Source organism: Acartia tonsa, chromosome 4, assembly GCF_053477335.1.
Source record: "Acartia tonsa isolate MP-2025a chromosome 4, ASM5347733v1, whole genome shotgun sequence".
Taxonomy (NCBI): Eukaryota; Metazoa; Arthropoda; class Copepoda; order Calanoida; family Acartiidae; genus Acartia; species Acartia tonsa.
Genome location: NC_137263.1, coordinates 41,400,875 through 41,414,885, shown reverse-complemented (window position 1 = coordinate 41,414,885; position 14,011 = coordinate 41,400,875). Strand labels below are relative to the sequence as shown.

The 14,011-nt window shown below is 31.6% G+C and overlaps 1 protein-coding gene across 1 annotated transcript; it reads left to right on the top strand.

Moving 5' to 3' along the window:
* The first annotated feature begins 1,919 nt into the window (after positions 1–1,919).
* LOC145317234 (uncharacterized) lies at positions 1,920–12,406 on the top strand. Its single transcript, XM_080158218.1, has 12 exons — positions 1,920–2,041; positions 3,708–3,815; positions 4,015–4,101; positions 5,109–5,220; positions 5,733–5,978; positions 6,059–6,354; positions 9,830–10,017; positions 10,171–10,212; positions 10,532–10,649; positions 11,278–11,373; positions 11,805–11,961; positions 12,296–12,406. The coding sequence occupies exons 1-12, from the start codon at positions 2,018–2,020 to the stop codon at positions 12,385–12,387; spliced, it is 1,566 nt and encodes a 521-aa protein (XP_080014344.1). The 5' UTR covers positions 1,920–2,017; the 3' UTR covers positions 12,388–12,406.
* The last annotated feature ends 1,605 nt before the right edge of the window (positions 12,407–14,011 follow it).

Here is a 14,011-nt window from a genome sequence, read left to right as displayed (position 1 = left end):
TCTTCTAGCTTTAAAAATAAGAAAATTACAGCCGTTTGAAATTTTTAAGTAAAAAAGGACCTAAAAACAAAGGTTGTTGAATAAAAGGGTGAAGGAAGCGAAAATTGACTTTGACCTACTTAAGGTTTGAAATTCTTTATCAAACAGCGGACTTGCACAAAAATTAGCCCTCTAGCTCTAATAGGAATTGAGATAATAGGGTGGGGCGTTGAACGCTCCCCCCCCCCCCGACCGATTAAGGTGCGACACAGGGCCCGACTGTTAAGGGTTGGACTTAAAAAACCCAATAAATAATCAAACCTAAAAAAACTATTTTGAGAAAATAAACGGAATAAGATTATGAGCAAAATAAAGTTTTTGATAAGTTTTGCCTTTGATATTTAATAATCAAAAGGCTATTTTGGGAGAAGCACACCCATTAAAAATGTATTGCCTCCACAAAACAGTCACAAAATCTTTCTATGACAATCAAAGAGATTTCTTGTAAAAGTTACAATTGATTTTGTTATATTTGATAAAGAAAAGATTTACGTTCGTAATATACGTCTTTACATGTTTCAATATAAATTTTTTACAAAATTATTCATATGAATAATTTATAATTTGGACAAGTATTCCTGGGACAATTGAGCATGTTGTTTGAAGTATATGAACTCTGTTGTATGGCGATATGAATTATAATTCTATTTAATAAATTTTAATTACAATTAAATCGTTTGGGTAATAATGAAAAATGTTTTGTCTTATTATAAAGTAGTACAAACAATTTTTAATCTATAAGTTTTAATTTTTATTTGTAATTATATCTAATTTGTCGAGCCTCGCTTTCATGGATGTTGCCATCCTTGTTTTTATAATCTTAATGAAAAAGGAAGAAATCCTATTTGAAAAAAAAGTAATTATGATTTTCTGTAAACATGAATAGAAACATTAAAACGCTAAGAAGATTTTAAAGTCTTAAAGTTGATTAAATTTCTGTGATTAGAATTAAAAAATTTGATTAAGAAATAATTAAAAAATCTGTAACCTACGTCAACCCTGATTTTCTGATTATTGATTATAAAATCAGGGATCTTAAGGGACATGACAAATTAGATGAATTAGAGCACAAGCCAAATAGATAAGTTTGGTTTTCATTCTATAGATTAAAAGTTTTTATTAAAAAGTTTGGACACTTCATGTTTAACCCAATACACATTATTTTTAAGTACATAAAGTTTTTAAGCCAACCACTAAGAGATTACCAGCTTATTATTGCATCTGTGCTGATAGGGAAAAAATGTTCTTGTTAGAAAACTAACAAAACTAATGAAAAATAGAAAAAAGAAATAAATTATTAAGTAGCATTTTTAATTAAAAGCATATTTAAAATATTTTACGAACAGAGTAGAAAAGAATATTCAATAATTCGCGACCAATACTGAAATTTAAAAAAAATATATATATACAATAAATTTCAATTTAAAATATCACAAGGAAGCTTTGTATCTTTCCTCTGAAGGTTTATATTATCATATAAAGAAGTAAGGTTTTTTTTCTGTAGCTTAAGATTTCGAAAAATTCTCCATTCTATGGAAGATTCTCATAGGTCCCTGGATGATTGTTAGATATAATTTTTTTATAAGTCTTTGGATGGTTTCAGGCTATTTTTCCTAGCATAGAATTCAGAGCTCGTAGATGCTAGGGGCGCAACCTCTAGAGGTATTCTAAATGGTTATTTTGTGATTCACCATTTGTGGGAAATAATCTATAAATAATTTTTATATTAACTTAATTGAGAGCCACTTTAGGTTATGGACGCTGCTTCTTTGAAAATGATTTATATTAAAATTTTAGCAAGTAGACGATAAGGGCTTTCAAATTGATGTTTTGAAATTCTTAATGTTGCACACTAATCAGTAAAACATAAAAAAATGATAGTTCAAACATTTCTTATCTTTTTTTTAAATATAATGATTAGTCAGTCATTTAGTAACCTTTACTTGTTATTATTATATTGTTACAATTTGTTTTAAAAATGGGTGTAGTTCTTAACCCTTTGGTAAGAATTTAAGATGATCTATTTTAGTGAAAATGTTCTTTAAAAAAATGTTCTAGTTTAGATATCTTATGTTCTTTCTGAAAAACTACTCTACAAGAAAACTGTGTCCGTTATACTATTTTAATAGTCACATTGTTTTCTATTAGTCCAATTGTAAGAAGGGAGGGAGGGGACCATAGGCGTCCAAGGGGTGGGGTAATGGGCCATTTGGCACCCCCAAACGATTTTGGGGGTGCCGTAGGCACCCCCAAAATTTTTTGAACAATACCCCCCCCAAAAAAAAACTACCCCTACCTTGGGGGTGCCGTAGGCACCCCCAACGATTTTGGGGGGGGTATTTACCCCCCCCAAACCATTTTGGGGGGGGTAATTACCCCCCCAAAATAAATGTTCTTTCAAAAAAATTTTTTGGGGGGGGTATTTACCCCCCCCCAAATTGAATGTTCTTAAAAAAAAAATTTTACTGAAAATTTTTTTTTAGTGGGGGGATCTATGATGTAATTTTAAAGCACTGAAGATTCCATAAAATAGATACCTAACTAAATTAAATATTTCATTAAATAATGAAAAAGAATTTCTATAGGCGATTTCTTTTGGGAGGATGTCAGGGTGTCTCAAAACTAGTTATAAAACTTACCAGGACCTATAAGACGCTTCACTTTAAAGTATAATCATATTGGTTCATTGGTTAGTGAGTTAATTATTGTATTTTTATGTTCTAAAGAATGAGATACTACTATATATTTGAATAGTAGTGGCGCCCTTAGCATCTAAGAACTCGTGTTTTCTAAAGGGTAAAAAGGGAGGAGAAAAATAGCCTAAAACCACTCAAAGGATTGACCTATAATAGTGTGGAACCATTATCGGATCTATGTGAAGCTTTCCTAAAAAGGAGAACTCAGTATTAAAAGTAATGAAATCTGAAGCTATAGTCAAATAAACCTTACTTACTACTTTATGTTATAGGATAGTACTTATTAACTTAATAGATTAGGTAGGTGCTTTTTTTACAGAATTAAATTACCCCCCCCCAAAAATTTTACCCCCGGGGTAAATTAGTTTAGGGGGGGTAATTACCCCCCCCAACAGATTTGGGGGGAGTATTTACCCCCCCAACAGACTTTAGGGGGGGTAATTACCCCCCCCAATCAAATTTTACCACCGGGGTAAAAATTTTGGGGGGGGTAAAAAAAAATTTCGGCGCGCTTCGCGCGCCATTTTACCCCCCCCAAACACGAATTACCCCCCCCCCTAAATTTTTTTACCCCCCCCAAAAAAAAAAGCTTGGACGCCTCTGGAGGGGACATTGGGCTGCTTAATTACACTAGTTTTATAATAATATTTTCTCATTCTTTGGCTTAACAACTTTGAGGAATTTAATTGATTTTGATTGGTTGGTTCACAAAGTTGAGTGTCCAAACCTTTCAATCACTAATTTTGTGTATTATTATTGTACGTTTCAATAGAAATTTAGATTTTAAAAGATTCATGGTTACTTTATTTTCGTAATTTTAGTTAACTTCTTGTTTTCTAGTAATTTGACAATAAGCCAACCGTTTTATATCGAAATCTAATAAAAAGATACTAAGAAGCAACTTCAAAGCAAGCAACGGGTTCTTGTTCAGTAATTCTCTTTAATACAAGATTATAAAAAATTTATATTTAGGATGTATTAGAGTTTTTGGTTGAGAATGGGGGTAGAACAACAAACAATGAAATAGTTCATCATTTTTCCAGTGCCTTCAGGTGTCCAATCAACGGGGCAAATAATAAGGTAGCATTTTTTAATATTAAAATTAAAACTATACATATCTTACTTTGAAATATTTACTTATTTTCCATTATAACGCTTAAATTATCTTAGTTTATGAAAGTTTATTTCTTTTATGCATACAAAATTAATTATTTTTATGTTCCATGAAATGCTCATTAGGCCTGAAATAATATTTTCTTTTATCGTCTGTCTTGTTTAGATTGTATTAAAAAAGTTATTGCACCATACAGCAACTCTTAGAAGACAGGGCAGCAACCTAGGGTCGGTCAGACGTACCAGTCAGCAGGTATAATCAATATAGGAAGGGGGTGTAACAACCTTGGGACGGTCAGACAGACCAGTCAGCAGGAAATAGGACTAAAGTAAGGATAGATAGCTGGTATACTACCATTGGATTGGTCAAACGTACAAGTCAGCAGGTATGATGAATATAGTATGGGTAGGGGTCTGGTGTAGAAACCTATAATCTTTCAGATTTACCTGTCAGTTGGTAATAAGAATAGCAGCTTGGCAATTTATATCTCTTGAATGGTAGTGGCCCAGTTTAAAAGGAAAATGTAAATAAACTGATCGGTTAAGCCATTAAAGAGTATTTTTGTTAGCAACAATAAACATCTTTCTATTTAATGTTTATCTACATATTACAATAAAAGAATAAAAATAGCTTACTTATACAGTGTGTTTTTTTTATGAGCACTTTTTTGAAAGCAATTTTACCCCACTTATAGTTATCAGAATTTAATGATTAATGGCTTATTTTCTTCGTTTTTTAAGGGAAATTATGAAACAACAAAAAAAATTACAGTTTTTGTTGAAAAAGTACAGTAAAGTTGAAAATTAAAAACTTAGGTGTCAACATATAAAAATGGTTTTAGCGCATTTTTCTTAAAAAAATGGATTTTCTGTAGTCGACTTTGGGGGGCCAGTACTCCCTCCCTGGTTGAGATATGACTTTGATATGTTCTAGTACATGTCCCTAATAGTATCTGTATACATTTTTAGCTCTATATCTCAACTTTGAAGTGTTTAGCAGCCATTCTTGCAAAAGGTTGATTATTTGAGCATAAGAAAAATGCGCTAAAACCATTTTTAGATGTTGACACCTAAGTTTTTAATTTTCAACTTTACTGTACTTTTTCAACAAAAACTGTAATTTTTTTTGTTGTTTCATAATTTCCCTTAAAAAACGAAGAAAATAAGCCATTAATCATTAAATTCTGATAACTATAAGTGGGGTAAAATTGCTTTAAAAAAAGTGCTCATAAAAAAACACACACTGTATTTACACTTTAGGAGGGTAAACTGATAGTGTTAAGAAAACGGTACAAAGGGAAATCAAGTCTTGATATTTGGTGTTCTCTCATACTATCCCTTTCCAGAGAAGAAATAAATATTCTACAGCCGGGTATGTTCTTCAAACCATAAAATAAGTAGCTGGATGTCTTTCTGTCTGATAGATTGTGATTTTAGGGGAGGATGTTCTTTCTCAGGAATCAATGGAAATATCCTAAAGCCTGATCGACCGATTGACAACTATCTAGTACCATTAGGAAATTACTTTTTTTGTTGTTTACAAACAAGGATCTTAACTGTTAAGACAATGGATTATAAATTGTTGTACATATCTAATTATGATAAAAAAATACCCAATTTATAGATTTAAATTATTGTTAGAAAAGCTTGTCCTACTTATTTAAGATCTAATGAAATACTCTTAAAGTTTAAAGCCCACGAATGAAAGAACATGTACACGATTTTGGCAACCAGACTAAAGCCACTCCATCCCATATTTACGATACTTTAATTTCACTTTACAATTTTCTTTTAGTATCACAATGCTTGTAATGGACAGAATTGTTTTGGTTTCTAATTTAAAAAAAAATGTTACTTAATATTTTTCATTGCTGACATGTTTAGATATTTCCTTTACACGACAAGAAGCATCAATAGAAACTAATGAACCCAGACATCATGAAAACATTATAGAAGAAGATTCTCCTACTAACAATGTTACAAGTGAGGTACTCTCTGTTGATGATGCTATCAAAGATAATACGGATGGCACAAATAATGATCAGTTAGATTGTAATAAGAATGATAATGCTTTCAAAGAGTTTGATGAAAATCAAGATGACACTGAAAAAGATAAGAGACCTAGGTTAGGTAAGAAATTGCATTTATTTATTTTTGTTTAAATAACAGCATCTTATACATATAACTATTCACAATGTTGCTTTTTATAGAAGTTGAAGCTATTGACTATGAGGAAGAAACATACAATGAAGCTTCCAATGAAAACAATCCAAAAGTTGTTTCATTCCATGAAGATCCTGCTGATGACAATGAAACAGAGATTCCTATAGAAGATGACAAGGAACCTGTTTCTGCCACTGAAATGGAAGATGATGTGTTTGAGAATGATAACACAGAGGAGAATCTTCCTCGCCTGAACATGAGTGTCAGAGATCTGAGGGTTAATTTTGATAAATATGCCAGCAATAGTGATCTTACCCTCGCTGATCATATCAAATCATCCAAGGTATCTTTAGTTTACTCTGTAATCATGTATAGCTTTTCTATAATTAGTCTTTTTGTCGCGTTTAGGACATAGATTTGTTGTGTAACAAAAATAATAAAATAGTTTTCCATTAGCTTGGAATTTTATAGCTTTACTTTAATAGATGACATCATCGTTATTTTATTTCAAAAGTTGAAAAAAGTGAATATTATTTTTGAATAAATTAAACTTTTTGATTGATATATCTTTATTATTATTTTCTTCTCTCTTTTTTATCACTTTCGCTAATAACTCTCAAATTGTCAATTTTGTAAGTCTTCAGGGTTATGGGTTGACAGCCGTCGACCAACCGCAAAACACTATACAGTATACACTTTTAGCACTTTAAATAACATACAGATGTGAATAATAGAAAAATGTTAATCTGATATAAACAAACACTGATGCCAGTTGACGTAAAGGTGATAAGTTTGAGTCTCTGCCCTCCCTTGGTGCAATTTACAATAAAACTTTAGGAATATTAAAGGTTGATTGTTTATGATACTATGTCATAGGGGATGGATTTAATCAATACCGTATTTTTCCGCAAACAGAAATAAATTTTACTTCAGCTTCATAGCAGGTAATAAGCGGATGGCAAATCCTGTTTATAAGACATGGCTGATATGTACTAATCCAGGCTTAGAAAGTTCCCTTTTGAAAAGAATAAATCCAGTAATAGGATTATCCAGGATCGATTCCCTGTCTTCTCCCTCTCTTTCTTTCTAAGTCTCTCATCTTCGTGTTTACCAATTATCACGTATATATTGATCTTGTAAATGTTAGAATAGTCATATTTAGTTCAAACTTCTTATTTACTCTTTTGTCAGCCTAAAAGGCAAACCAAAATGCGCAAATCCATTACGGGTCTCTTTAAAAAAAATACAGACAAATTAACTTGAAGGTTACTTATCGGTTTTGAAATATATTTTGTTTGTTTCCAAGTTCCAAGCTCACCTATGTTATTTAAATATATAGTTTAATTGCCCTTATCCCTGTATATTTCTGGTGTTTATACGCGAACACGAGTCTGAAAATAAACATTTCATCCGTCAAATTATGAATACTCTCTCTACACATACACACACACACCACATACAAACACACACACACATACACGCACCCACCACTCCACAGAAACAATTCTCAAGAGACGTGTATGGAAAGAGGTAAAACAAATCTAACCAGGATGATAACCTTAAATAAAAGCGAAGCGTAAAGATATGATTCAATTTACTATGAAATAGTAGATGATAAATTAGGAATTTCAATCTACACACAACATTTTTGACATCTATCTCTGATAGCAGCCAAGATTTAATAATAGCTGCAGAAAATATTGAGGTTTGTAGTCACGGGAATATTCACAAGAAAATTCAGAATTTATCTTTATTAGCAGCCAAGATACTCTTATTTCCCTTGAAGAAATGTCTGACATACGGACATTTTGATTCATAGAATAGTTCCACTACTAAAAAGGGAATACAGCGAATAAGAACAAATATGGGAATCTTAAGTAAACAATAAAAAAGTCAGTAATATCAATTATGTATTTCTTAAATTTAAGCGACGCAACTCTTTGGTATATGCGACTTAATAACTTATTTGATTTCCATACTTTACTGTTCATTTTATTATTAGTTTGTTTCTGTTGCGCAACTCTAAATTGACATCCTTGTTTTGGAGATTCATATTTTTATTTTATTATTGTTTCAGCCCTAAGTAAGTCATAAAAATGGATTTATTGTTACTTGGATCTTACACCAGATTATCATGAACTCTAATAAGTAAAACATGTAAATGGCTAAAATAACGACTACCCCATGCACCCCCATTCCCCCTACTAGATGAACGAACTGACTAATAAGTGATGTCAATGTCAGCAACATTGATGTTCTATATCCATTGATTAATAACTAAAATCCAACATAAAGTGAGGGCGTGTCCTTGTGGATTATAGAATCCAACAAGGATTACAACATCCATAAAAGCGAAGCTCTGAAATGGAAGGACAAACGGACATTAACACTTGTATAATGTCAGAACTGAATAATCAGAATGCGAATGTATAAGAGTCAAAGCAAAATTGTAAGTAAATTTGTTGAAAAACTGCTTGATACAGGATAATTATTATGGACATACTTACAATTTTAGGACTTGATTATAGAGTTGCTTCGCTTATAATATTGTACTTTGTTGTCCTAGAAATCAGTATACCAAAAATCAGACCAATCGGATAATTAGGTCACATACAAATTTGTTGTTAAAAATGTAAAAAAAATCAACATGTTTAAAATGAACGTATGGACATTCTGATAATTATTATAGAGTTGCTACGCTTTCTAACTCGTACCTAACTATTACTGGAATCACCATGCAAAATTTGAAATCGATAGGACAATTCTAACATGCCTAAATTAACGAAAAAAGCTATTTAAAAAAGTATAAAAATCAACATGTTTAAAATGGACGTACGGATATTTTGGTAATGATTATAGAGTTGCTACGCTTTCTAAATCGTACCTAACTATTACAGGAATCACCATACAAAAATTTTAATCGATAGGACAATTCTAACATGCCTAAATTAACGAAAAAAGCTATTTAAAAAAGTAAAAAATCAACATGTTTAAAATGGACGTACGGACATTTTGGTAATGATTATAGAGTTGCTACGCTTTCTAAATCGTACCTAACTACTAAAGGAATCACCATGCAAAATTTGAAATCGATAGGACAATTTTAACATGTCTAAATTAACGAAAAAAGCTATCCGTTACGGACGGACGGACGGACGGACGGACCGACCCTAATTATAGAAAAGCTTCGCTTTTAATTATTTTTTCCTTCGTAAATGCACAAAAAACATCAAAGTACAAAACAAATATAATAGAAAAGGTGTTTTTATTAATTGTTAGTCACCATTGCATTGCATCAATTTTGATCAAGTCAGTAATACTTCTCTAGATGTATTTGTATATGAAAATGAGTTATACAGATAAAAAAAATTGTAATAAATAAAATACTTTGTATGTATAATACAGCATATTTAAATTAAAAAAGGTATAACGTTAGAGAATACTGTATAATTTCAAATCATCTAATTTTTTTTTATTAAAACGCACGTTTGATTTTAACAAAATGTTTAGTTTTACTTGATTTTTTTATTGTTATATTTTACAAATTACATAATAGATATAGAATACGTTGATATTGTGACAAGGAAATTTTTACAGTCAATTAAGGTTGCTTATATAGTTCTCAGATATTAGTCAATACGTTCTTCCATAGTCCGGGGAAGGGATGTAGGGTATCGTTATATTAACCAACTAGGAGATACATTTTATTCTAAAATACGAGAGTCCCTCATAATATCCACGTATTCTGTAGCCATTAACTACTTAAATAAATGTATAATTTATAATTTTAAAGAAAACAATAATAATATTTTTTAAAGAGTCTTTTGCACCTGCCACCCTCTGGGACGACCTCTAGGCCTCGTCGCAACCTGACCAACGTGTCCGCCAGCAAAACCCAAGGCCCGCTGACCCCCGAGGGGAGGGCCTGGCTGCACGCCGCCCTCAGACAAGAATATTCTGTCATGGCAAAAATGGCGGCTAAAAATCCTAGTTTAGTTAAAATAAGGTAAATAATATTATTTTTATTACAGTATTTTAAAAGCATCTAATCATTTTCTACATTACATTTCTGACAGTTTTTATTTGATGTCGATATCTAAAACGGCTTAATTCTTTATGTTGTGTTTTATTGGAATTCTTTGTTATTTCTTTTTTCCAGAGAGCCAGCTAATGGATATACTGCTCTTCATTTGGCAGCCAGGTAAACTTTCATTTGGACGATTTTTTTTCTAGTAAAAATTTAAGATATATTGTCTTCAAACAAAAGTTTTTTTCTTCATAAAAATAAACCTATTAGAGGAATAATTAATCAAATCCATTGATTTCCTTGCAGAAGCTTTTTAAAGTGAGTATAAAAATGACGTCATACCATTGGTCAATTAAAATGTATACTGGCCTGCAATTGGTAATTTATTGAACTATCATTGGTAATTTGTATTGTATGATGTCATTTTTTGGAGGCATTATAAAGAGCTTCTCCCACGCACAAAAAACTACAATAATAAGTTCGTTATCCCTAGGTGGGGACGAGGTGAAATAGTTAAACTGCTGGCGGGAACCTACAGGATGAATCCAAATATTAGAACCTGGGGCGGCTATACTCCCCTCATGATTGCTGGTATTTGGAAGAAACATGAGGTAAAATTTTAAACCACCTAAATCATTTTTATTTATTTCATAATGAGAGGTGAGGGGGGGGGGGGCTGTACTAGATTAGGCACTCGGAAGGAAACCACCCAATTTTATTAATTTTTGTTTTAAAAATAGAGAATGAAACTTATAGTAATGGGTAAGACACCGGAATTGAAAGGTCTATAAATAAGAAATACTCAATTCCTTAAGAGTTTACAAGATTTGCTTTACATAAAAAAAAGTTTTTTTGGTAATTAATTATTAAAGTTTTCTTTTAAATCTTTCAAATGCGACTCTATTGGTGTGGTAATAGAGACTGTGCTGCCAGCCATATATGGGATCTGATTGCATTTAAATTTATGTTATCTATATAATACCTTGTAAATTGGCCATGATCCATTAATTTTTATAATTAAGGCATATTTTATTATGACATAATTTGTTAAAGCATTAAATATTATTTAAAACTCCAAAACCCAATGAAGAAAATAAGATATTGATGAATAATTTCTGAAATAAGTGGGTTAAATCAGCCCAAACTTTTATTAAAAATGAAACTGTATAACGATCTAAAAAGCCGTTATCGAGATTTTTCTTGGCCCAACTAATCCTACATGATAAATATTTTTATTAGATCTACAGAATTCTAGTGGAGGTATATGGAGCAGACGAGGGTCTCAGAGATTATGGAGGCTTCACCTCACAATATTATTTAGAAAATCGTCTACAGGTATTATATGCATAAGAATAATAAGAGTATGCACCTTGGTACGAAGCCCTTTTTTTAAAAATAATATAATCTTGAAAATTGTAAATTTTACCCCTGGCAAAAATGAAATGGCGGGGGATGGGTCATTTCAATTTACCCCACTTCTCCAAAAGTTGAATTACCCCCTATAATAATAATTTTTACTCCTCCCCGAAAATTAAAAAAACTTGGACGTCTTATTACGCATACAGATTGATGCTGTAATTACTGTTATGTCAGAAGCATGTCATTATATAAGATTTAGAGTAATGCTTTGGTATATAGAGAATGGCCTAATGGCCATTTCCACGTGGTCACATGACCAAAACCGTGCACTTAAAGGTTATCAAATATGAAATAACCTAGACAGAATAATAAAAGAACTTCATCATTGATTTAATCATCAAATTAAGGTGCCAGGATTTCCAGACACAAGGGATATGTCCCACAATGCCATGGACACGTCAGACAACTTGAATCCTACACCGCAAGCCAACACTACCACCGCCACGGGCCAGAACAACTTCATGAGAGAGATCAAGGACAGCATCAGAGACAGCTTTAGATCAGGAATTTTCCTTAAATAAATGCATTTTTAATCTAAATTCTTTTAATTTCATACTAGTAGCTCCCCCCCTAAGAGGGCTTTATATATGAAGGGGAAGGAATGGGTTAAATATGTGGAGCTTCCCTAAATTGGAGAACTTAATTGATCCAATAGTTAGGATATCTTAACGGCAAGACAAAACAACCTTATTGCTTTTTATACTAGGAAATAGAAAAAAATGGTGAGGTTAGGTTATACAAGGTTCAAGAAACACTGCGGGGTTAAATTACTGTATTTTTTTCGTGTATTTATACATATATGAAATTAGAAAAATATTAACCCAAGGATTATCTTTAGAGGGAGGAATTAGAGCAAGTTTGGGAATAAAACGAAGAGAGAAGCCTAAATCAAAACCACCTTCCGTCTCTTCTGTTGATAAATTCTTTTAATCAACAAAATATCTTTAAACAAGGATGACAACATCCATAAGTAGCGAAGCACAAAATTTCGTGGATGGGACTGACGGTCATTGTTGTTTTCTAAAAACGACGGGAAATTTAATTTTGATATCTTTAACTGAAAAAATTTTGAAAATCGATTAATAAACACCAAAGATATGGGGGAAAATGTAAAAATATAAAAATAGCCAAAAACCTGCAAAAAGGCAGTCTGACCGTCATTGTTGATTTCTTCAATTGAGCGGAAATTTAATTTTGATATCTTTAACAGAAAAATTTTTGAAAATCGGTCCATAAACACCAAAGATATGGGGGAAAATGTAAAAAAATATAAAAATAGCCAAAAACCTGCAAAAAGGCAGTCTGACCGTCATTGTTGTTTTCTTCAATCGAAGGGAAATTTAATTTTGATATCTTTAACTGAAAAAAGTTTGAAAATCGGACCATAAACACCAAAGATATGGGGGAAAATGTAAAAAATATAAAAATAGCCAAAAACCTACAAAAAGGCAGCCTGACCGTCATTGTTGGTTCTCCAAACGACGGAAAATTTAATTTTGATATATCTAACTGAAAAGATTTTGAAAATCGGACCATAAAGACCAAAGATATGAGGAAAAATGTGGAAAATAAAAAAATAGCCTAAAACCTGCTAAAAAGCCGTCCGACCGCCATTGATGTTTTATAGTTAATTGTGCTCCTTAATGATGGGAATGTTGTCAAAAAATTTCAGCTTTCTATCTTTTATAGGAGCTGAGTAAATCCCATTTCCCCCATAGCGTTACGGACTGACGGACGGACTGACGGACTGACGGACGGACTGACGGACGGACGGACAAAGTGAATTATAGAGTAGCTTCGCTACTAAAAATAACAAAATGTGATAACTTTTCTTTGTCAATATTTATTTATCATACTGGTTAAATTAATTTATGAAAAAATAAAATCTTTAATATTTATTTTTATGTAGTGTAGCTAGCTATACCTTCACTATATTTATTTTCATGAAAAAAGTTTTTAATTTGTGACTGCTACGCTACTTGTTGACAAAATTGTTCTTGTTAAAAAATGTTCATAATTATCACAGTATTTAAAAATATGAAATAACAGGCTGACATCATTAAAGAGTAGCATAGCGTCAAAAGTTTGGGATGAAAAGTTAAAAACTAAAATCAATGAAATGAAGATGTTTTAAATAAATATATAATGTATTCTTCAATTATTCCCTTGGTTAAGTTTTAACCAAAAGAACAAGGATGAAAAATTTATTAGTAGCTTATTATAGAAAGTTCTTTCATTTTTATTTGCAGTGTTTAAAATAAATACAAGTTGCGTTTAGGAGTCTGTATTAAAAAATGGGAGAAGGGGGAATAAAAAAGAAGAAAGCCATCCAAAGACATAGATCTAAATTAAAGCCTAAAAGCTTTTCTATTATAGAGAACAAAAAAGTTACTTCTTTATATAGGGTATAAGACGTGTGGTATGTTTTTGTGTGTATTTGTTGTTAGGTATACATAAACAATTAATTGTTTGTGTGTGTGTGTTCGTGTGATAAGCCATACAAATACCACAGTTATTGAAAGACTTCTAGAGAAGCTTTGCTACTGACTAAATG

Coding starts and splice junctions, on each gene's coding strand:
- LOC145317234 (XM_080158218.1), top strand. CDS start 2,018: ATGGGTGTAGTTCTTAACCCTTTG. Junction 10,018..10,170: donor CCTAGTTTAGTTAAAATAAG/GTAAATAATATT, acceptor TCTTTTTTCCAG/AGAGCCAGCTAATGGATATA. Junction 10,650..11,277: donor GTATTTGGAAGAAACATGAG/GTAAAATTTTAA, acceptor TATTTTTATTAG/ATCTACAGAATTCTAGTGGA.